At 36.7% G+C, this 23,000-nt stretch overlaps 1 protein-coding gene across 8 annotated transcripts in view; it reads right to left on the minus strand.

Moving 5' to 3' along the window:
* Window positions 1-23,000, minus strand: part of ESRRG (estrogen related receptor gamma) — a 431,490-nt gene that overhangs the window by 48,379 nt on the left and 360,111 nt on the right. For all 8 annotated transcript variants that reach the window (XM_026695751.2, XM_087933451.1, XM_026695753.2 and 5 more), the window contains 2 exons: window positions 20,007-20,117; window positions 10,731-10,892 (listed from right to left, as the gene is read on the minus strand). In XM_026695751.2, coding sequence (XP_026551536.2) covers window positions 10,731-10,892; window positions 20,007-20,117 — 273 coding nt within the window. The remainder of the gene's footprint in view (window positions 1-10,730; window positions 10,893-20,006; window positions 20,118-23,000) is intronic.

The following is a 23,000-nucleotide window of genomic DNA, read 5'->3' on the forward strand; positions in this document are numbered from 1 at the left end:
GTATTCCAAGGTCCTTTACAGAGCTTGGATCATCAACAAGATCTTGACTATTCAGCTTGTATTTTATTTTCTGATTTTTTTTTGCCAATATGTAAGACAGAGCATATTATTTGTTGAGATTTGAAGTTGCCATTTGTTTGACCATTCTGATACATGGTCAAGATCTTTTTGAAGGGTAGCAGTATTGTCTGTGGTATTGAACAGCTTTACATCATTAATTAATAATTAATTCTATTACAATCTAAGTTAAATATCTAGGGACTTTACAGTATCCAGAAGAAAGTGGAAGGTCACTAAAATATTTAACTGGGTACTGGAAAATAGACAGTTTCATTCTGCTGACATAGTCAAGTAAGTATATATCTCTCATTCCTGCAATTAATGGTTGACTTGAGATATCAACCAGGGCTTTACCTAATTATGTTCTTTACCATTATGCTAACAGAAGTATACTAAGGAAAAAATGAGTGGATAGGACACTTTCTTTTCAAGCAGAAAGTACTGTATATAAGCCTTGTTATTTCTAGTTAAAAAGAATCAGGCAGTCTGTGATAGAAAAATACTTTTTCTGAAGACCCAAGGGAATTGCTGTCAGAAACTGTAGATAATAATGGGCTAAGTAGATAACAAATATTTTGATCTGATATAATCCTGCATTTTACAATTATATAGATGGGTTTCTGAATAGGTTTAGTTGAAAGGAACATATAGAGCAGGGGTGTCAAACCCTTGAGGGCTGCATCAAAGTTGTGCTTGACCTCAGGGACTCAGAGTGGGCATGGCCAGGGTGGGCATGACCAGCTCGACATTACTTGTGTCAGAGGGGCTTGTGGTGGCCCGAGTGCTCTGCCAGAGAAAACAGGCTCCCAAGCTTCATTTTGAGCTGTGATAGCCTCCTGCAACCCTCTATCAGAGAAAATGGAGCTTGGAAGGAGCCGCATGTGCCCTCCCAAGGTCCATTTTCACTGGAAGAGGCACCTGGGGACAGTCCTTTGCTGTTTCCAGGGCAGCCCCATGGGCCAGATCTAAGCACCCCATGGGATGGATCCGGCCCCTGGGCCTTGAGTTTGATACCCTGTAAATAGCAGAGAAAAGAGGGCAGGAAGTAAGAAGACAGTGCTTCTCTTCAAATCCTCTGTGTCCACTCAGTTGTTTTGTCTTTATACTACAGCACTGTCAGTACATATCCAAACTTAGATATAAATGTGCATCAAAATGCCTATTCCATTGAAAACAGTGTAGAGAAGTCTATCAACCACAAAATTCATTCATTATTTAGCTAGCAGTATCTCTGCTTTACTTCTAAGTTTTAGCTGATCTTCTTTGGCAGGAGAAGATGGTAAGCCAGAACCAAAAAATCAAGGAGAATGTATACCTGTGGTTGGAAGAAATGTTTCTGAAAGGGAAAAAAAACAGTAAAGGGAAGAAACTTGACTGCAAGATGTTGCTTTGCCTGTTCTTGTCATACAATTAAACCGATACTTAAAAATTGAAGCCTTACAAGAGTGTACTAGCAGAATGAAGAAGGGGTCAACTTATTTTCCAAATCAGCAGAAGACAAGATAAGAAACAATGGATGGAAACTAATCAAGGAGAGAAGCAACTTGGAATTAAGGAGAAACTTTCTAACATTGAGCACATTGTAGGTGCTTCATCATAGGAGGATTTTAAGAAGTGACTTGGAGAGCCACTTGTCTGAAATTGTAATTGCTTGAGCAGAGGGTTGGACTAGAAGAGTTTTAAGGTACCTTCCAGCTCTATCCTGATTGATTGATTGATTGAAGTCTGAAAGGCCTCCAGATGCAGGAATGGATGTAATTAGTACACAAACTGATCTGTGCAAAGGAGCTGTGAATCTAGAGCTCAGTCCCATCCTGAACTGCACCCTAGTCCCAATGGGGAAAAAGTGTATTTATACTGTATATAACACTGGATTAGTACTCCTCATTTTAACGTCAAACACAGTAAGTTGAAAGTCTGAAGGTGTATTGATTCTGGTTCATGCTAATGCAAAAATAGAGGAAGTTCTAAATATGTTTATAGTAATTTATCCTTATTTAAACCATGGCATGATCAATATTAAAACATCTGGAATAAAGACTGAGGTTGAGATTCTGAGACCTGATTCCATTCTTATATTCTATAAATGTCTTTACAAGATTTTTATTTTAACAGAAATAAAAGTTGGCTTGTTCACAAATTGATGTTCATCACATGATCGGAAGATCAAGTTGATGAATTGCATATTAATTTGAACAGGCAGTGGGACAGAACACACAATAGTATATTATCACTTGAAAACTGATGTCTTCCAAGAGCTGCTAGTGATCAATAATCAACTTTACATCATCTAGATGAACGAGCCACGTTTTGTCATTTAACTTTTATCCCACCAAAGCCAAGCTCTATTACAGTAAGAACTACCCAACCAAAACATTAAATATTTAATAGTATCATAAAACAAAATCTATCATCTATATAATCACATTTTAAAGGAAAAACAAAAACTAACATAGGCTTGTTTTTATCCTAACCTAGATGACATCTGCTTTATTTACAATTAATATTGTTTGGTATGGCTGAATGTCTGCTATCAGAATAAAATACAATTGTACAAAATTTAATATGTAGATTTTTTTTTTTTACTGTTGGCCACAAGAGCTAATGAATGAATCTCTACAATATATCTAATTTTAGAAACCAAGTTTCATTCTATTTGGATAGATACATTTTAAAGTTAGCCTTTGTTCTGGTTTTTCTTTAAGGAAACATGTGTCTCTTCTACGCTTCAGGTCTCCAGCTGCCCTGCAATTTATATCTCTCTTTCTTCTATTCTTTGTTTTTCAGCCATTTTCCCTGAATGTCAAAGTCAATTTAGTGCATTTCACTTTGCCGAATAAATCAGAGACGAAATCCTTGCTAAAAGTGAAAATTTGATTTGCTAAAAGGAGCTTAGGGCAACTATTAATCAATATATCCAGAGTGTCAAAGCTCAGGCCATGATAGGCATGCATTCATTTGGAGATTGGTTGAAGCAGATAAAGGGGGATACTGAGGGAGGGAGCAGTATAATCACCTCTCTCTCTCTCTCTCTCTTTCTCTCTCTCTCTGTGTATGTGTGTGTGTGAGAGAGAGAGACAGAATGAGAGAAATACAGAAGGAAATCACAGATGTCAATATATTGAGTAAAATAAAGAGAATATGAAAAGAGAAGAAATGATAGAAATATTGAAAAGCAAACAAAAATAATTTTTTTACAAACAATACATAATCATTTTGGTTGTACAAAAAATTATGAAGTATTAGAATACTGTAATTTGAAAAACATTCAATCTTTCCATGACAATCCTTTTGTAAAAACATCTGCAATAACAAATCATTAAAGATGACTATGTGGGTTTTTTTTACATTTTTTAAATCTATTTTTTATTATTATGTTTATATATATATTATTTATTATATTTTCATTGACAAAAACGGAACCAAGAGGAAGGAATCTCTAGCTATCAAACACCCCACACAAGTGCCTATACTTTTCAGCAATCACTTATTTGCAAAATCTGCTCCTGAAAATCATCTCTACCTAGGTCCATTGTACTGGAGGGCCATTCACATACTCTTATATTTCACTATACTTCTCAAATCTGATTTACAGATAATTAAATGTATTCTTAAAGCCTGATTTTAATATGAAATCTAGCTTATATGTCTTAAATTGACTGAAATTTCCAAAGACTTATACTTATGGACTAATTAAAATAGACATTTCAATGCATGATAGGTTCAGTGGGCATTGTTTAAAGCTAACTTCCCATTTAAAAACTAAATACAACAGTAAATCCCTATATTTAAAGTGTATACATATGGATGTTTCCCTATTTTAAAATGTAGATATATTTAAGCATCATTGCTTTATAAATTGCTGTATTTTCTCATCTGCACTGATTCAGCAATGCAGCACTGTTAAATATTGTCTATTTATTTAACTTAAAAGACGGTTTGAGTTTAGAAAGTCTAAATAAACACTGATTGGTGGCTAAAATTTCTTTCCAGTACAGGAAACCTATGCCAGCCTTGTTTGAGCATATCTAGATTATATACATGTATACATATACATATCCATATCCATATCCATATATGTGTGTGTGTGTGTGTGTGCGCGCATGTGTGTATTTTCTGAGGTTCTTGTGGGTATTTGTATGTGGATCTTTGGTTATTCGGGTTTTCTCCCACGTAAAGATTGGAAGTATCTAGGCAACGTTTAGATGAAGTCTCATTCATCATCTTCAGGCTTGTGTCTTCTGCTCTGTGCTTCTCAGAGTGATGTGAGCTTGCAGCTGCTTCTTCCTTTTAACTGCTGTGGGGGTGACTTGATTGGGTGGGGGCTTGGCTGTGTTCTGATTGGGTGGGGGGTGTTCTCGTTGGTTGAGGGTTTGGCTGTGTTCTGATTGGTTGTGGGGTTGGCCATGTTCTGATTGGCTGGAGGTGTGTTCTGTTCAGGTGGGGGCTTGGTTGTGCTCAGGTTAGTTTTAGTTGCTGGGGGATTTGAGTTGGTAAGCTGTGATCCTGCTGTTTGGCTTCGAGTTCGTGGTAGTGCCGCATCTTCATGGTGGGTGTCAGTTCGCTTCATGTATGGCTCAGAGGGGTTTGAAGTGGGTAGTGATACAGCTGCAGTGCGGCTTCTGATCTGTGGTTGTGTCTCATCTTCTTGATCTTGATGAATGAGACTTCATCAAAATGTTGCCTAGATACTTCCAATCTTACGCGGGAGAAAACCCGAATAACCAAAGATCCACATATTTTCTTAAGTTTTCGTGGGTACTTACATGTATGGCATTCGGCTTTGTTCGGGTATTTTCCCACGTCATTGTAGTTGTGCTTTTAAAGTTGTAGCAACGTTTCGGCAGAATCTCATCTGCTATCATCAGGCTTCTGGAAGCCTGATGATGGCAGATGAGATTCTGCTGAAATGTTGCCACAACTTTAAAAGCACAACTACTATGACGTGGGAAAATACCTGAACAAAGCAATCATATATATATATATATATATATATATATATATATATATATATATATATATATATATATATATATATTCAACAAATAATGAACTGAAGCAAGTTTGTGTCTGAAAGAGAATACATCCAGAGAATTATTTATGTCTTCAATACTGCATCATTAAATCTGTCCAGGAAGGCCTTATATTGTTCCTAAAATATCATGCTTGGTACTGAATGCATGAGGGAAAGAATAATATTCATTTGACATGTTTATATTAATTAAAACTAATTTTAAGGACTTACAAAGTCTTTGGTCCAGGCTGATGAGCTTTGTGTCTGCAGAATGACATGGAACATTTTGTCTCTTAAACTTCCTGTTATGCACATTTAAAGAGCTTAATATTTCCTGCCTCCATTTAGTGAAAGAAGAGCAATGCACATTTTTGCAGAATGCCAATGAGATAGTTGCATTACAGAAACATTGCCTAAGTGACTTTGAAAATGTGGTCAGACATCAGCAGAATCTCATTTAATGAATTTAAAAAAAGAGAGAAAACCTTTCATCTTTATAGATGTTCAAAAGCAACTGACTCCTGTAAACACAATGCACGATAAAATCACCCAATGCTTTCTGTATTCAAGTTAGATTCTATAAAACTATCACAAGTTTTTATTTAGGTCAGCTAATGCAGGAGTTCTCTCACTGGGAAAAAAAAAGTGGGGTGTGCGTAGTGCCTTCCTAAATACCTGTTGTATTTTACTAACCGAGTTACAGTACATAAAAATATTTTAATCTGACATAAAGGGCAACAATAGATCTGACTGCTGGGCTGATAATCTTCTTATCACCCTCTGCGAAACCTAGCTCTAATATTTGACAGTGTGAGTTTCCATTACTTTGCATCCCATTCTTTAAAGGCCAACAATGGAGAAAGAATGAAGTGGAGTTTGGAAGAACCTCCATATCTACATAAAAGAGATTAGAGGCGACAGCATTCCATTTTACAGCTCAATCATATTGTGTTAGCATGCGCTTATCCGAGCGCGGATGAAATTGAAAGAGAAATAAAAAAGAGTCAGTCAGATAGGAACCAGAACAGCGAGGCAAGAGCAATTTCCAAGGATATAAAAGGATGCTAATGGTAGGGCCCTGTCATTCTTAAAAAGGGCTATTAGGGCACCATCATCTGTTCTTCTGCCTTTACTCTCTTCTCAAGTCAAGAATTTCCTAATGCTATCATGATCATTCTCTTTTGCAAATAAGAAACGGTCATGTTTCACAGCAACCACTCTTTTTATTTCTTTGATTTATTAATGCAAGTAAGCTAATTCGGTTACTGATAAAGCCTATCCATTCATATATAAATGTTACATTTTTTTCTGCAGAAGAACAGAAAGGCTTATTGTACATGCAGGTTACAGAAGCACGAAACTATTAATGGAATTTATGGACATATTTAATAAGATCAAATAGTAAACTAAAAAGACTCATTCAAAATGTTCAGCACGATGTTCCAAACTTGAAAAGTATATTTTTATGGGATACAGATATTTTGTCTAAGTTCAAAATTTTAAAGTCAAAATCCTTTAGATAAAAGTAATTACAAATGACAGTCTATTATATACCTTCAGCTCCAATCTTATATCTTCCTATCTACAAAAAAGTTCTGTTGAACTTGATTTTTTTTAAAAAAAACATCATTATGTATAGAATGGAACAGATTCATTTTTATCATAAAAATTAACAATGTTAACTCAATAGCATATGCATACATATGCAGTGTATGCAATGTGCATTTGTAGCATACACACTTTAGGTACACCTAAGAATATATGTGTATACTTTTTGCCATGCTCTTAAAAAACCTTTACTTAAAAAACAAATGCAAATTTCTAAATAAATGATGAAAGAAGATGTTTTTGTAAAGTATCTGACTGTGAAACATTTTGAAAAATATATTACAGATAGAAGGCATCCAAACATAGTTGAATTATTTTGTTCTTTTGTTATGAAAAATAATCCGGCCAGCTTTTCATTATTTTTTTAATTTAAAAAAAAAAATACTAACAATTTTTGAAATAAAAATTTTAATTTCCAGCAAATGGCCATCATCCCTTGGTAATCCCATCAGCCCTTGGATTACTGTTAACTGGTCTGCTGTTTAAATATTCCACAATAGCTGGAAACTATTTCTGATTTTCAATCTGTAATTGAGAATGTCTAAACCAGTTAACAAATCACTGCCAACTGTAGGACTATGCTGTGGTTCTCTTCTTTCTTTGAGTTACTTTCTTCTATTCCTATAAGCAAATCTCAGCCCTGTATTGTATTTACAATATAAATAAAATTGATAAATACATTTTGCAGTCCCCAAAATGTGTTATTGACTAGCCTCTAGGGAGAATGCCTATTTATTGGTAAGACCGATGTAGGCATTGTCTAGAGTTGAAACTCAAGTTCACCTATTTAACTATCTTTGACTTAATCTGGGGTGCTTTATTAGCAACCAGTGTAAGACAAAGTAGCTAGTATAATACAGAGTGATGTTTAAATTAGTTTACAATTTGCTTGGGCTCATCTAGACCCACTCTGAACAAAGCCATTCAGAAATGTCAGCTGTGTTCCTAACCACTGTAACAAATTGTTGCCTGAACGCTGCACACCTAATGACTTCAAATTAGCTTCACTGCGATATTGCCTGACAGTTCGTTACGTCTGTTAGTAACATAGCTGGTGTATCATGACCAATAAATTGGTTTCAGTGTGGGCTGGGAAAGGGGCTTCCATCAATTTGATTAAAGAAATTACTGTAGCATTCAAAGCATAAAGACAAACTAGTTTAAGGAGACAGAAATAAGTTAACTGTACCAGAAAAAACATTGCTCATGATTCAAATGCTCGTTTATAAGCCATTGGTGAAGCAAACTCTGAACAAGTAAATTTCTGCAGCAAAGAAAACATGGAGTAGCTTAGGGCTGCTTCCATCCCACCGAATTAGGATTTAGATGTATATTAATAATTGTTTAGTATGGTTTCAGAAAATAATTAAAATAAGTGAGAATTCTATTTTATATTGTTTACATTTCAGTGGGAAGGGCAGTTAGCTAGATCAGCATTTAGATAGCCCTAAAGAGAAAACAAACAAACAAACAGAAAAGCATCAGAGATGAAGCTACACACAAAAGTATCAGTTATGTACTGAAAATGTAAGGATAAATGCAATTACCCTAAATGAGTGAAAACTATTTACATGTACATGTGGATTTTTCCTCTAACTAATTAAAGAATCACAGAATACAGCATGCATTTTCCCAGAGGAAATTTCTCATCCATGAGATATCCTTGATCAGAGAGCATGGGATGGACATCCTATGCTAAGTGTCTAGTCACAGTAAGCCATGTAACATGGAAAGCCATATAACTAGGTCATGTAGATAACAAAAGCATTAGTGTTACTATCTACATGACATTGTCTACATGTTCTGTCCCCAGAAATCAAATCAAAATTAGTAGATTAATTTTAAATTGTATCCAGTATATGGGAAACTTTTACTCCAGACAGGATTTTCTTTTCTTTACTTTTGATTTTTTTTTTCAAATATTAATAACACAAGTTCTTTCTTTTCCCCCAGTTTACATCTATGCTATCCCAAATGGTGTTTTTATGCTTTGGAACAGGTTTAAGTGGGTAATGCATATGGAAAGGGGAAAAAACCCACACCAATAGATGTAGTAATAAAAATAAAAAGCAATTTAGTTGTACTATAGTCACTTCACATCCTCAGTAGACAACAAAAATGCTAGCAATAAAATTCCAATAAAATTAAGTAATGTAACCCTTAACAAACATATTTTTATTCTATTTAAATTCATCTCATTCTTTCTGAAACAGAATGCTTGAAAAGTAGACCAAAGGAATATTACAACTTCCAACTAAAATATAGAATTCTGCTCCACAAATAAATAGCTAATAAAAAGATCTGAACAATTGGGGATTTTGCAAATCAAAGGATATGATGTTATTGCAAAAATTCTTACAGAAGCAGCATTACAGCAATTTTGATTACACCTTTGCACAAGGACAAAATCTTTGTAAGTAAACATACAGTTAAAACATATCAGTAAAACAGACCGTGCCCAATAAATTAAACCTGACATTAACAGTCAGTCCAGCTTATCTCCCAAACGCCTACCTGATTTTTAAATTAAATTAATTTTATTTTATTGCCTGCTTGCAGAAGGATAACAGAGAGGGAACTCAACTATGCTGCTTTGGCAGTTAGCTGCAAAACCTGATAGCAACCACCAAAAAAAGAGGGTCCCCTCTTACATTCCCTTTCCATGTGGGATGGTAGAACAAGAAAATGATCTAGTCTTTTATAGACCTAAAAAGCTGAAGCAGACTTATAATGGAAACCACAACCTTTTGGGTAGGAGTGGTTCTGAACCATTTAGGGTTCTGAATTGTGAACCCGCAGTGGACCAAAGGAACTCCTTGGCAACAAACCCAGTGAACAGACGATCTCTGGTTGGCTCCAAGCATGCTTTAAAATCAAGTTCACCAACAGTGCCCTCTGCTACTTAGTCTTGATCTACAAAAAGCCTTGAACCAGCTCTGAGTGTTAAGATGATTGCTCTGAAAGTGGGCTAGATTAGGGTTCTCCAACCTTGGCAACTTTAAGCCTGGCAGACTTCAACTCAGCTTTGCTGGCTAGGGAATTCTGGGAGTTGAAGTCTGCCAGGCTTAAAGTTGCCAAGGTTGAAGACCCTTGGCTAGATATCACATAAAGTTTCAAAAAAGTAAAAACTGCTTCACTATAGATTAAGTTTATCATAAAATTGAGGTTGCTTTTTCTCTTTAAAAAACAGTCTGAATAGATGGAAGTAGAGTGATATAGCTATTTTAGGGCACTGAGTGAAAGGCACACATCCAGCCTGCTATGGCATGAATAGGTATTTCATCTCCCGAATTTAAGATCTTTGAAAAGGGGAGAAAAAAAAAGGACAAGTCTGAAAACTGTCCAGTCTATTAATTTACTAAGCGGTTAAGGGAATGGAAAGCTATATAATGTCTATGCAGGCTTCTCAATACTCTAGTGGGAAAACGATATCCCAAATCAGAGCTGACGTATCAGCATGTGCATGTCCGTGTGTGGATGGGGTCTGTTTGCAAGAGACCCCATCCACAATTCCAGTGAAGGCAGTAAATGGAAAGAGGACATTTTTTCCTTACACATCAGTGGTGGGTTTCAAAATGGTTTACCACCAGTTTGGTGGGCGTGGCTTGGTAGATGCGCTTTGCATGCACACACACACACTTTGCACGCATGTGCACATACTTTGCATGTGCACGCATGTACATATGTTGTACCAATATATGAGCAGAACAGTTGTAACTAGCTTTATTGTCTTGCAAATGGTCGAAATAACATGATGGGATAAGCTGGAGGGAAACCTCATCCACTTTAATACTTCAACATTCAAGTGCACTTTTACTAGATGTTTCTTTAAAAAATACCATCAGTTAGTTAGATACCCCTAGATTCCCAATAAAACAGAAATACGGGATACCTTTGATGTCAAATTTACAATCCCATTTGTTGTAATAATTATTAAAAGAATATGCAAGCCAGGTTCAAGCCACTCTGAAATAGCAAAAGCATACATTGAACAATAATGTCATAAAAACGATAAAAATAGCATTTGAGTAAGATACACAGCATGTACCTGGAATATGTTTAGCCCATCCAATTATGACCACCAGTTCTCTGTCTGCCAAATCACAAAGTGTGGTGAGAGCCTTGATGTCACTGTCAGGCACAGTGGGATCAGGCATGGCATAGATCTTCTCTGGTTCAGCCACCAGCAAATGGGAGACAATCTTGTTATCTGTAAGACAGATAAAACATAGGTTACTCTGCATCTGTAACAACCACAACTGCTGCTGTAAAAGAAATGGGAATTTACTTCCTCCTTACATCAAGACATCTAGGTTCTTTGGTGGATAACAAGGTGAATAAGAGCCAACAACATAATGAAGTTGCAGCAAAAATAAATCCAGTCTGGAGAGTGGAGTTATGAAGATGGAAATTGTTGAAATTCTATGGATGAAACAAATAAATTGGGGCTTATGCAATAGGCCCATGATGGCAAACCTATGGCAAGTGAGCTGCAGGCAAACTTACCTCTCTGCGCATGTGAGCACCTCAGAGCTGATTTTTGGCCAGTTTGAGGCTTTTTTCGGCCTCCCAAAGGCTTGAGGAAGGCTTTTGCAGGCTTCTACAGGCTTTGTAGGCCAAAATCTAGCCCCGTTTTGTCACTTCCGGTATTTTCAGGAAGAAGTCTACAGAAGCTTTTCTCAAGCCTTTTGGCAGGCCGAAAAAGGCCTCAAACTGGCCAAAAATCAACTGTGAGGCACAGTGTAGGTAAGGGGGCAGCCGGGGGGATTGCGCACACATGTGTAGGGAACACGGGAGGCACATTGCCTTCTGGGTGCTGGCACGCAAGCGTGAGCGTGCAAGCGCGCACACAATTTTTGGTACAGGAGCCCAAAAAGGTTAGCCACCACTGTAATAGGCAGTCCTTCCACCCTCCTGTGCAAATGTATCCAACACTGCCCATCAGTCAGAGAGAAATGTTGCTTGTCAGCTAAAGCGACAGTTACAAGAAATAACTGAATTATTAAATTTGTGATGATTGCATTAAAAAAATCAGAATTCTTTACTGGAAGCTCATCCAAGAAAACATTTTGATCTAGGAAATGTTGCCACTGCATTAAGCTGGACCTAATAACACCTGCATTCAAGAAAATTAGTTTGTTTGGAACATTTGAAATAACAGGCTGTCTTCAACTTATAATCCAACATTGAGCCCAACATTTCCATTGCTAAGTGAAACATTTGTTAAGTAAATTTTGCCCCATTTTATGATCTTTCTTGCTACAGTTGTTAAGTGACCCATTTGTTGATAAGGGCTAGTTTCCAGATGTCTGGTAGGCAGGAGGTATTGTTCCATGTATTCATGTTAAGGGGGTGTTTCTCTATTTCGATGGCTTCCCTGATTATTTTCTTGTTGAAGTGTTCAGTATTGGAGATTAATTTTGTTTCCCCAAAATTAATTTCATGTCCTGTGGCTTTAAGGTGCCGGAAAAAGGGAGGAAGTATTTTCTTTTCTGACTGCGTTCTTGTGTTCTGCAATGCATGCATTTATTCTTCTGTTGGTTTGTCCAATGTATGTGGCTGGGCAATTGTTGCATGGTATTCATAAACTCCTTGGTTTTCTAGCTGGACCTTGTCTTTGGGGTTTCTTAGGATGTTGGGTATTTTTTGGCCAGTGCCGAAGGCTGTCCTGATATTGTGTTTGTGGAGAATTTTGCTGATTTTATCTGTGATGCATTTGATGTAGGGTAGGAGGGTGATACCCTTGTCCTGTTCTGTGTCTTGGTTTCTGGGGGGTGTCTCCTTTAGGATTAGGTTGGTAATTGTGTTTCTTTGGAATCTGTTGGAAATTAATACATTAGTGCGGATGTGTAATTCTGTTCTAAGGTGGTCTCTGTCAGCTAGGTGTTTGGTTCTGGAGATGAGGGTCTTGGCTATGTAGTTGATCTGTGCAGGGTGGTGATGGGATTGTGCATTTAAACAGCAGTTGGTGCGTGTTTTCTTCCGGTGGATGGTGTGTCCTAGGGAGACATTGGGTTTTTTGTAAATTAGGATGTCCAGGAAAGGAAGTTGGTTGTTGGCTTCTGTTTCCATGGTGAATTGTATTTTGGGGTGTAGGCTGTTGAGGTGTGTGAGGAAGTTGTTCAGTTTTTCTTTCCTGTGTGGCCAAATTAAAAAAGTAGCATCTATATATCTAAGCCAGAGTTTGTGTTTGTGTTTGGATTTGTCTAGAGCATTAGTTTCAAAGTGTTCCATGTATAGGTTAGTGATTATGGGTGAGAGGGGTGATCCCATAGGTGCTCCTTCTATCTGTTTGTATCTTTGTCCATTGTGGATGAAGTATGTGTTGGTTAGGCAGTGGTTGGTCAGATCTAGGATGTGCTTAGAGGCTTTATATTTGTTTTGGATGGCTCTCAAGGCTTCTTTGATAGGTACTGGGGTGAAGAAGGATATGACATCAAAGCTCATGTGTAGGTCACCGGGTTGTAGGTTTTGTTTCTTTATTGTTTCTATGAAGTGGAAAGAGTTTTGTATGTGTGAGGTGATGGATTCTGTGTAGGGCTGGAGTTGTTTGGCGAGAAATTTGGCAAGATTCTGTCGAGGTGAGCCTGTGGAGCTGACTATGGGTCTGAGTGGTGTTCCTTCTTGGTGTATCTTGGGGAGGCCATAGAGCTTAGGGCAGCTGGATGATTTTTCTCTGGGGATGATTCTTTGCTGGATCTCTTCACTGATGGGGGAGGCTTTTATTTTGGATTTGATGGTTTTTTCCAGGTAGGTGGTAGGGTCAGTATTCAGAGGTTTGTAAGTGGGGTCTTGGAGTAGGTTGGATAGTTTGGAATGGTAGTCCTATGTGTTCATCACGACCGTGGCATTGCCTTTGTCTGCTGGGAGAATGATTATGTTGTTGTGCTTTTTGTTCTTCTCTGTGTAAGTTACTTCTAGGTGGACTGCTGGAGCAGAGGACATTGGTGACTTCAAGTCTGATTTTATTGGCTACATCTGGGTTAATTTTGGTTAGACTAGCTTCAACTTCGGTGGGGATGCATTTGGGGGCGACTGCAAAGTTGAATCCCTTGGAAAGGACATTGGTTTCTGCTCTGGTGAGGGTTCTGTCTGATATGTTGTGTACTGTTTGTTTCATGCATTGTTGTGGGAGGGGGTTGGGCTTCTGGTGTTTCTCTAGTCTGTGGAGTTTGCTGGTGTGTGTGTCTGTCTTGTGGGAGGTTTCTGTTTCGGCTCCCCAGAGGGCTAGTTGTTTGGATTTGTCCCAGAGTGCTGGGTGGATTTTGTTGCTGAGTTTGAAGTGGAGAGTAAGTAGGTCCCTGTTGGTTTGGTCTAGTAGGAATCTTTTCCTGTGGAGTTCGTTTCTGATTAGGGATAATTCCATTCTTTTCAGGAACCTTTCTGAGGTTTTGGAATGGAATTTGAGTTGGAAGCATGTGGGGATCACTTTTTTGTCTTGGCAATTGCGTAGAAATATGAGGTCACATAAGATGGTAGATCTTCAGACTTCGAGTTTCTTGTAGGTCCTGGTCAGCTGGAAGGTTTCCTCCTCATAGAAGTACGATATTTGTTTTTGTAGATTTTCACGGGTACAGGTATGCAGGTCTTGGCATGTTCAGGTCTTTTCCCGTGAAAGATTGAGAGCATCTTGGCAACGTTTTGATGAGATCCCACTCGCCATCTTCAGGCTGGTGCTTTTGGCTTATGCTTGTGCAAGCAAAGCATGATTGGAGCTGCCATCTCCTGATATATACTGGTGGGGAGGTTGGCTGTGTTGTAATTTTTTGATTGGTTGATGGGGTTGATGTTTGCAGATTGGCTGGCTTTTTCGTAAGAACATGTGTGGCTGAGGTATTGGCTGTGTGTCTATCAGCCTCCTGTCTTGTAATGACCTGGTTAATGGGCTGTGTGATGACCTTCTAAGTTCTATTGTTTTGACATCCTGGGTCTTGTGCTGTAATCTCCTGGGTTGTTGGTTGTGTTGCAACATCTTGAGGTTTTGTGGTGTAACCTCCTGAGTTCTGTGATGTGATATCCTGAGCGGGTGGCTGTGATGTGATGTTTCGGGTTTTGGTTTGGCTCCAAGTCTGAGGCCTGGATATGTGTTCATGGCATGTGTCCATTTGCTTGGTTTGGGGGTCAGGGTGTGTGGCAGCTGGTGATGCAGCCATGGTCTGGTTTCTGGATGGTGGTTGTCTTTCGTCTATGGGATGGGTTTGGGTTTGAGTCTGGTGAGGGAGAATGGTGGTGGTGTCATGTGTTGTTTTGGGTTCGGTGTTAGTTTTCATGGTTGGGACTCCTTTGTTGATAAGGGCTAGTTTCCAGATGTCTGGTAGCTGGGAGGCATTGTCCCATTTATTCACCCATAGACGAAAGACAACCACATTTACATCCCAATTCTTCCTCATCATTCTCTCTTTTTTGCATCTTTTATCTCTTTTCTTATCTTCAACTAAAACTCTACCTCAATTCTTCTTTCAAATTGCCTGCCAAACTTCCAGTTTTAACAAATGCCACATGCCTGTCCCCAGTTGCTCTTTTTTTTTGTCTGCATTATCTGGCTCTAATCTCCTTTATCTGACTAGTATTCCATGGCTGCTGGACTCATTCAATCAATTCTTCCCATTCATTCAGCATCCCATATTTGATCAGGAAAAGATAATGGAAGTTTTATAATCATCATCCTTCAGGAATGTATGGCTAATTATGTGATCAGCTAACGTAAAAATTCATTTATCACCAGCTGTTATGTGGGGAAAAAAAACCAAGGGAGAGGTTCTTGATGGTACTTATATTAAGATGCCAGAAGTCCATAGTTTAACCTTTGGAATCTGATAATGGCTATCAATTCTAATACTTTCTGAAAGAAAATTTTAAAAATTAATAGAGTTTAAGTTTATCAGTAGGCATTAAAATGTACCTTTGCGAGCTGTTTGCCTTAGTCTGAATCACCAACTATAAATCTAAAATATTTGTTGCTAGCTAGCTAGTGGGAGAAGGCTGATGTCTTATTTCTGAACTTCCTAGATGAATTTTATTAGCCAGGAGTGTTCTTCTGTTCTTAGAGAAATCTGAATAAAACCATCATGGTACAACTTATAATATTCAGATCTTTTTAGACATTAAAGTTAAATGTAAAATTAAACCACTTTATTATGCCTTCGTAAGATCACACTTGTAATATTGAATCCAGTTTTGGTCACCACAATATAAAAAAGATTTTGAGACTCTAGAAAAAGTGCAGAGAAAATCAATAAAGATGATTAGGGGACAAAAAAACATGAAGAATGGTTGCAGGAATTGGGTATGTCCCATTTAATGAAAAGAAGGACTAGGGGTGACATGATAGTAGTGTTCCACTGCCACAAAGAAGAGAGGGTCAATCTATTCTGTAAAGCACCTGAAGACAGAATAAGAAGCAATGGATGGAAACTAATTAATGAGAGAAGCAACCTAGAACTAAGAAGAAAATCCCTGACAGTTAGAACAATTAATCAGTGGAACAGCCTGCCTCCAGAGATTCTGGGAGCTTCAACACTGGAGGTTTTTGAGAAGAGATTGAACAACAATTTGTCTGATATGGTATAGTGTTTCCTGATTGAGAAGAGGGTTGAACTAGAAGACCTCCAAGGTCCCTTCCAATTCTGTTATACTATTATTCATGTCATGCAAATATTTGATTTTAAAAGGAACACTGCAGTTTCTGGAAAGCTTTCTCATGGTGATATTTTGTAAAGATAAATTTTATACTTTTCAGCTTAAAGAGGAAAAGGGGAGAGAATATAACTTTATGAACATTTAAGATCCTCAGGAAAAAATATCAAATAAAACTCTTCTAAAAGTCATTGAAATACCTAAATTCATGTATGCACAATACTGGTTGAGCGGACATGCACATGATCTCCTGCTTGATCAAGTTGAGAACACCTGGGGGGAAAAGAAACTAATTTCTCTCACACTTTTAATTCTACTCTTTGAAATTTAAAAGTTTAAAACAAATATATTTAGATACGTATATAAATACCATGAATTGAAAACATTCACAGCTTGGTGACAATAAGGCACAATTGCTGATTGTGTTCAACATTGCACACTAACTGTGATCATCATCTTTATGTTTTTTATTAATTGGAAAGAAGCAAGTTAAGCAAAAGTGGCTTAGTTCTCCAACTATTTAACTGATTTAACCAACAACTTACATACATAGGTTTCCACCAGGTTCAGATTAACTATGTATAGAAATTGCAGCTCATTTTTTAAAAAGTGACAAAACTCATCCCAAAAAGGGTTTTTTTAAAAATGCTCTGTTGTGTAATTTATTCTGGAGTTCTGATCTATTTGTCTCCAGCATTTTACAAATGTGTATGTCAGAAAGGTGAAGTATGTCAGTCCTTTATAAAACAAATGCAAAAGCCAATTGCAAGGCATTGCATCAAACATGCTTTATTATTATTAATAAGGGCTTCTTTGAAATGACAAGAGGAATACTAAGCCTGTAATGCATCACTTGTGAATGCTGTTGATGTAGGGGAGGTAATGGAAAAGAGCTGTGTTAAAACTGAGGGTATATTCTACCTATTGCAGATCCTATACTCACATTAACAGAACAGGCAATTAAAAATGGTTTTAATCCTATTATTAAGAAACCCTAGGAGCTAAATGTTCTTATGTCCCAAAACTGCAGGAGGTCTGGCAACAAAATAAATATTCCACCCCACCCCCACCATACTATCATTTTCAAAATTGATTAAAGATGAATATTTATATGATTTACAGATAGTGGCATTTCAGCAGTTTCTGAAAACCAATAAAGAGTTTTCCAAAATTTTCAAAGTATTAAACTTTGATTTGAAAAATTTGTAGTGAGATGGGCAGCAAACAAATTTAATAAATAATAAATAAAAGCATATATACAAATAGATATATTTTTATTACTGTAGTTGATCGGCCTATTATCTAATATTGCTTTTTTAACAGTTTGACTTACTTTCTATTGGTGCGATGGCTCAGCAGTTAAGAAAGCTGTGATTTGCTCGAAAAGGATGATATGAATTTACAATCAAAGTCTAACAATGGTTTGATAGTAATATAATATGATATGAATAGCTGATTTACATAATAAAAATCTTAATTTAAATTTAGGAGAGAAAGACTGTTAATATTGTGCACAAGAGATATATACCAACCAACACACTGTATAATGGAAAGATGATTTTATTTGATGTTTTCTGTTTGTGTTTGTCTATGTTTGTTGTTAAAAATAAAAATTTCTTTAAAAAAAAAACACGCTGAGCTTACCAGCTGGAAAGCTGTCAGCCCAGGTTCGAGACCCGAGTGTCACACAAAGGATAAGCTCCCATCCTCACCCCAGCTCCTACCCACCCAGCAGTTTGAAAGGATGCAAATGCAAGTAGATAAATAAGTACCAGTTCAGTAGAAAAGTAACAGCACTCTTTGAGGGCCACATGGCCAGAGAAATGTCCTTGGACAGCACTAGGTCACTCAAACAGAGATGAGCACTGTCCCTTAAAGTCAGCAACAATTAGTGGAGTAAAATCTGCAGGGACTCCTTTACCTTTATCTACCTACCTTCCATAACAAAATTAGCAAAAAAAAATTAAAACTTGCCAGAATCCAGAAAATCTCTCTACTTATTTGATAAAGGCCATTTTACTGTTTCCTTGTTATATTTGCAAGAAGTTGATTCCCCTACAGTTGTGTTTCTATTCCATTGTGAAGTGGGGAGGGGAATCAGGAATCTCTTACATTATGTGAAAAGCTGTAAACTAGTTTATCTTCGTAGCAAATTAGAATTGTACTCATTACTTTCTTACATATAACACAACATACTGCTGCTCTGTTAATTCCAATGGACCTACAGAGAAGATATCATTTGAAATTAATAGGAGGTGTAAAAAAGGCTGGTAATATTCTTTAGACAGTGCCTGTTCATTACAGTATGCCTTTCTCAGGACTTCTCACTTCTGTATTGCTCTCTTTCAATCTCCTACATTTTCAATCCGGCAGCATTAACCAAAGTCTGTGCTAAATAGGCTTAATTGTGTGTGCATGGCCGAGCTGTCGGCAATTCAACTCAATGGCACAAGATAAAATAAATAAAAAGCTGGCAATCTGTGCATCCAGAAAAATCCAAACCTCTAATGAAATTAAACACTAGAGCTCATTGAATTTTATTGTATTATCAGAAAGTTTTTATTATAATGCGCAAAATCTGCTTAATGCAACTGTATATTGTATTTACAGAGGGGCAGAACAGCTTATGAGGACTGTGTGGAAGATGCCAGATTGGACAATTGAAAGTATAATCAGCATAATGATTTTTGGAAAGGCAAAATGAAACCATGCCATATGTTCACTTAAGCCTTAATTTTATGTAAAACTGGTTTGTTTTTCCTCTGACATCGCTAAAATGCCCTTTCACTTACAGTTCAGAACCTATTTATTTGCTTTCCAGGTCTCCATATGCCTCATGCGTATTGTACCCAGCAGAGTTCTGCACTGGGAAATGGCAGGTGAAAAACAAAGTACTGCCTTTTGACAAAACCAGGTTTGGACTTTCAGTGCAGCGTTTAAAGCCCTTTATTACATTTGTCTCAAATAGGGCATTTGTACCCCAATGGTTTATTCCACTGCTTAGTGGCAGCCAGCTCTCAAGTACCATATGAAATAATTTGTATTTATTGCCAATTCCTCTTTGTATAGAGTATGCAATTGATTTTTATACCATGGAGTGTAATTATATTTTCTTTAGGGAATTAGCATGGATGGATTTGTATAATTTGCAAAATCTTTAATTTTAGTTTATATCTTGCTTTTTAAGTACCATTTGGATGTAAGAAAACCCATACCTGTTTTAACTACACACATGAACAAACCCCACCTTAATATATTATATATTTGTAGCACACTGCTGTTTTATTGAAATACAGGTAATGTTTCAACCTTCTATTGCTATAAATTAATGAGGCTCCTAATGCATTTTCACTGACAGTTTGAGCAGTCAAATTCATCTAGTTAGTGAAAACTACAACATTTCATTCTTGTAAAATCTGAGACTAGAAGCTTCAATGAACTAATGATCCTAGCACAACCCATTTTATGTACCAGTGAAAATAAAGATCACCTGGAAGTGTAAAATTTGTATAGCATAAATTGGGCATTATCAAACTCTTACCCTCAAAGCATATTTTCTTCAGTTATTCTGAAAAAGGAACAAGGTGATAAAAATACTAGACAAAATCATTTATTCAAGACAGTATGCTGTTTTGTTTCTATTTCTTTGTGGGTTGATGACATCAAATCAATCTTCCTAGGTACTTACATGGCTTTTTGGCTGGCTGGACTAGTTGAGGATTCAGGTATGGACTATTTTCTGCATCTATTCTGCGCTTGTACTTCTGGCGACCACCACGTACTCTGTCTAAGCGCACTCCTAAACATGAAAAAAGAAAAGAAAGGAAGGTTCAATACAACTGAAATATTTTGTGCAATTATTTGAAAAATTTCAATAAATAAGCCAAAATTTCAGTTCACTCCCTATTAAACTACAGCCCTAATTCCCCACTTGAAAAGCACCAAAAGGGTCTGGATATATTGTAAACCTGGAATGTTCCTTGATTTTTTCAATGTGAAATGTCGGGAAAGTGCATCAATTTCCCTTTTGTCATCAGTCTTCCAACATTTCCCATTACTCCCTTTCTTGCTGCAGGATGTGTTCCTTATCTGCAAATTCTAAACCATGGTAGTGTTTGGGCATTTTTATTCTGTAGGTAGTTCTGCTTGTTCTTTAATCTTCCCACCGTGAAAAGAAGCACAGCACAAGCATAGGAGAATGGGGGTAGTTCCACTGGTGGTTTCTGTTTAGTTGTCTCATAATGGTTATGATACGAACAACAGAAAACTGTGACAACTTGGCTCTGAGAGTCTGGGAAATGTTGAAAGACTGATGACAATGTCTTTGGACAAGTACCCTTTTAGAATTGGCCACATTGCAATTCCCAAATATAGAACATTTCAAATAATAAAATAGCAATGAAATAATAGTTAAAATGGGCTAAAAAACTGTACTCCCAGAGCCTGGAAGAATGAGAACATCTTCAATGCCAGATATCTGTTTCTTGGGACAAAGCAACAGAAACATAAGCAGTGAAAAAGTCATCTGCTTTGGTTGCTGTTTACATCTCCTCAGATGCTGGACATCCAAAGCAGAGCTTCCACCAAGTCATGGGAAGATACAAACTGGGAATGTGATTTTTTTCAGGTACCATGGATCTGAGCAATATAGGACTTGAAAGGGTTTGAATCATCCTTGGAAACTGAAACTGGAAATTAGTTAATTTTGGTTCAGCTGTGCTATTTCAACACTGGCATTATAATATTTAAACTCTGCAATAGTCTTCAAAAAGAGCTCCATTGTAATAATCTTTCCTTAGTATTACCAGGATATAAATTGTAAATCTGTCCAGAGAAAACTATACCTAGTCTCATGATGCACTAATATAGAGTATGTAGGTCTTCAGTGGTAAAAGTGAAAGTATTTCAACCATGAATGTTTTTCCTCTTCAAAGAAAGAACAAAGTCTTCCTAAAAGAGTATAATCACACCTAAAAAAATTGTGTGTATGTGTGTGTGTGTGTGTGTGTGTGTGTGTGTCTGTTGTCATGTTTGCTATTTCTCTCACAGCTGAATAAGTCAAGAATTAAAAAGATTAATAAAACACTCTACAACTCTTTCTATAGATATAATAAGTGTTCTGTAGGAAGAGTTATAGTATCACAAGGAATGTCCTGATGTCAAGGAAAAGTAGTGGTGATGATACTCAAATGACATATACTAAGCATAATTCAAAACAGGGAGTCCAGTTGCAATTTAGCCCTGGTGAATGTCATTCTTGGAATTAATTCCATTGTACCATTCTGAAGAAATAAGATAAAGAGGAAATAAGTAAAGTTAGGCATTTCTGCCAACAGCAGTGTATAGCAGAATGAAGTTCAAATTTAATTCACAATTGACTCAATTTAGAAGAGATAGATTTTCTGTTTGTATGTCAGAAATAGTACAGAATAAAAATGATACTTTAAAATTATATCCAATATTTTGCAATAGCATTTCTAGGACCACAGAAGTGGCAAGTGACTAGCCCTGATGCTTGGAAAAACCAAGATGAAAGGCAAAAATTGCATCACTGATAAAGCAAGCTTGAACTTCTTAGAGGTCAAAAATTCAGTTAATCTTGATAAAATGATGTCCATTGGCTGGCAAGTAGAAATACCTGGACAACAAAAACAATTTCCTTCCCTGTTTTTATTAAACTCAAACAAAAATATCAATTTCAACACATTAAAAATATTTTTGTTTGTCAAAAAGTAATAATGAATAATATTGTACATCACCCAGGGTCACTTCCTGTGAGATGAGCAGACATATAAATTTGATTAATTAATGAATAAATTCAAAAATTTGACATAATGTTAAACAGGTCTGAAATTATTCAGCTCTGCAATGGTAAAACTAAATACAGGTAAAGCTAAGAAGCAATGAAGTTACAAAAAGTGCATATCTATCAGCAAGGCAATTTTTTTGGAAATAGAATCCTAAGTCATCAAAAAAGATAAAAGCTACTGATAATGTTAAAGGTTTCCTGCTCTACTGCTGAATTAACAATTAGAAAAAAGGAAGTTGGTTTCAGTCTCTTGATAGCTATCTGCAGTCTGAAGCATATTAGTAAGGGCAGTGTAAAAATGTGGAGTGTGTCCATGAATGTGCCTATGTACAAAATACAATGTTCAGAGGAGAAAGGCAACAATATTTTTGGAACAAGGAAAAGATACTCATAATTCAGAGAACAATGAAATTGAGTTCAAGACCTAACCACTTGGTTAAGCAACTTTTTAAGTGAAAGAAGATTTGATATAATACTGCAGATAACAATATGAAAATCAAATGTTCTTGGAAAAATAAGGCACAATACTGATCAGTTTACTGCATTTAATCGCAAAACTACAGTATGCCATGATATTTAGTTCCCTGAAATGGAGAAGATGCCTCTTCTTCATCCTGATCACATTTGTTTTATGAGGAGAGAAAGAGAACAAGATCTTTTAACACCCATGTTCTTATCTTAACAATATGTGTTGTGAACTTATTATAAGATATTGTATGTTTGTTTTAATTCTGCTTTCTATTTAGTTTCTTGAAATTTTGTATTATTCTTCATTGATTGTTATTAGCTTTCTGGAGTCCATATGCAAAATGAGTAGCCTTATACATTATCTAAAACAATGGAATATCTGGGGTGTTATTTTCAAGTTCCTAG

Source organism: Pseudonaja textilis, chromosome 1 (genome assembly GCF_049901715.1).
Source record: "Pseudonaja textilis isolate UNSWEBS1 chromosome 1, rPseTex1.2, whole genome shotgun sequence".
NCBI classification, from domain to species: Eukaryota; Metazoa; Chordata; class Lepidosauria; order Squamata; family Elapidae; genus Pseudonaja; species Pseudonaja textilis.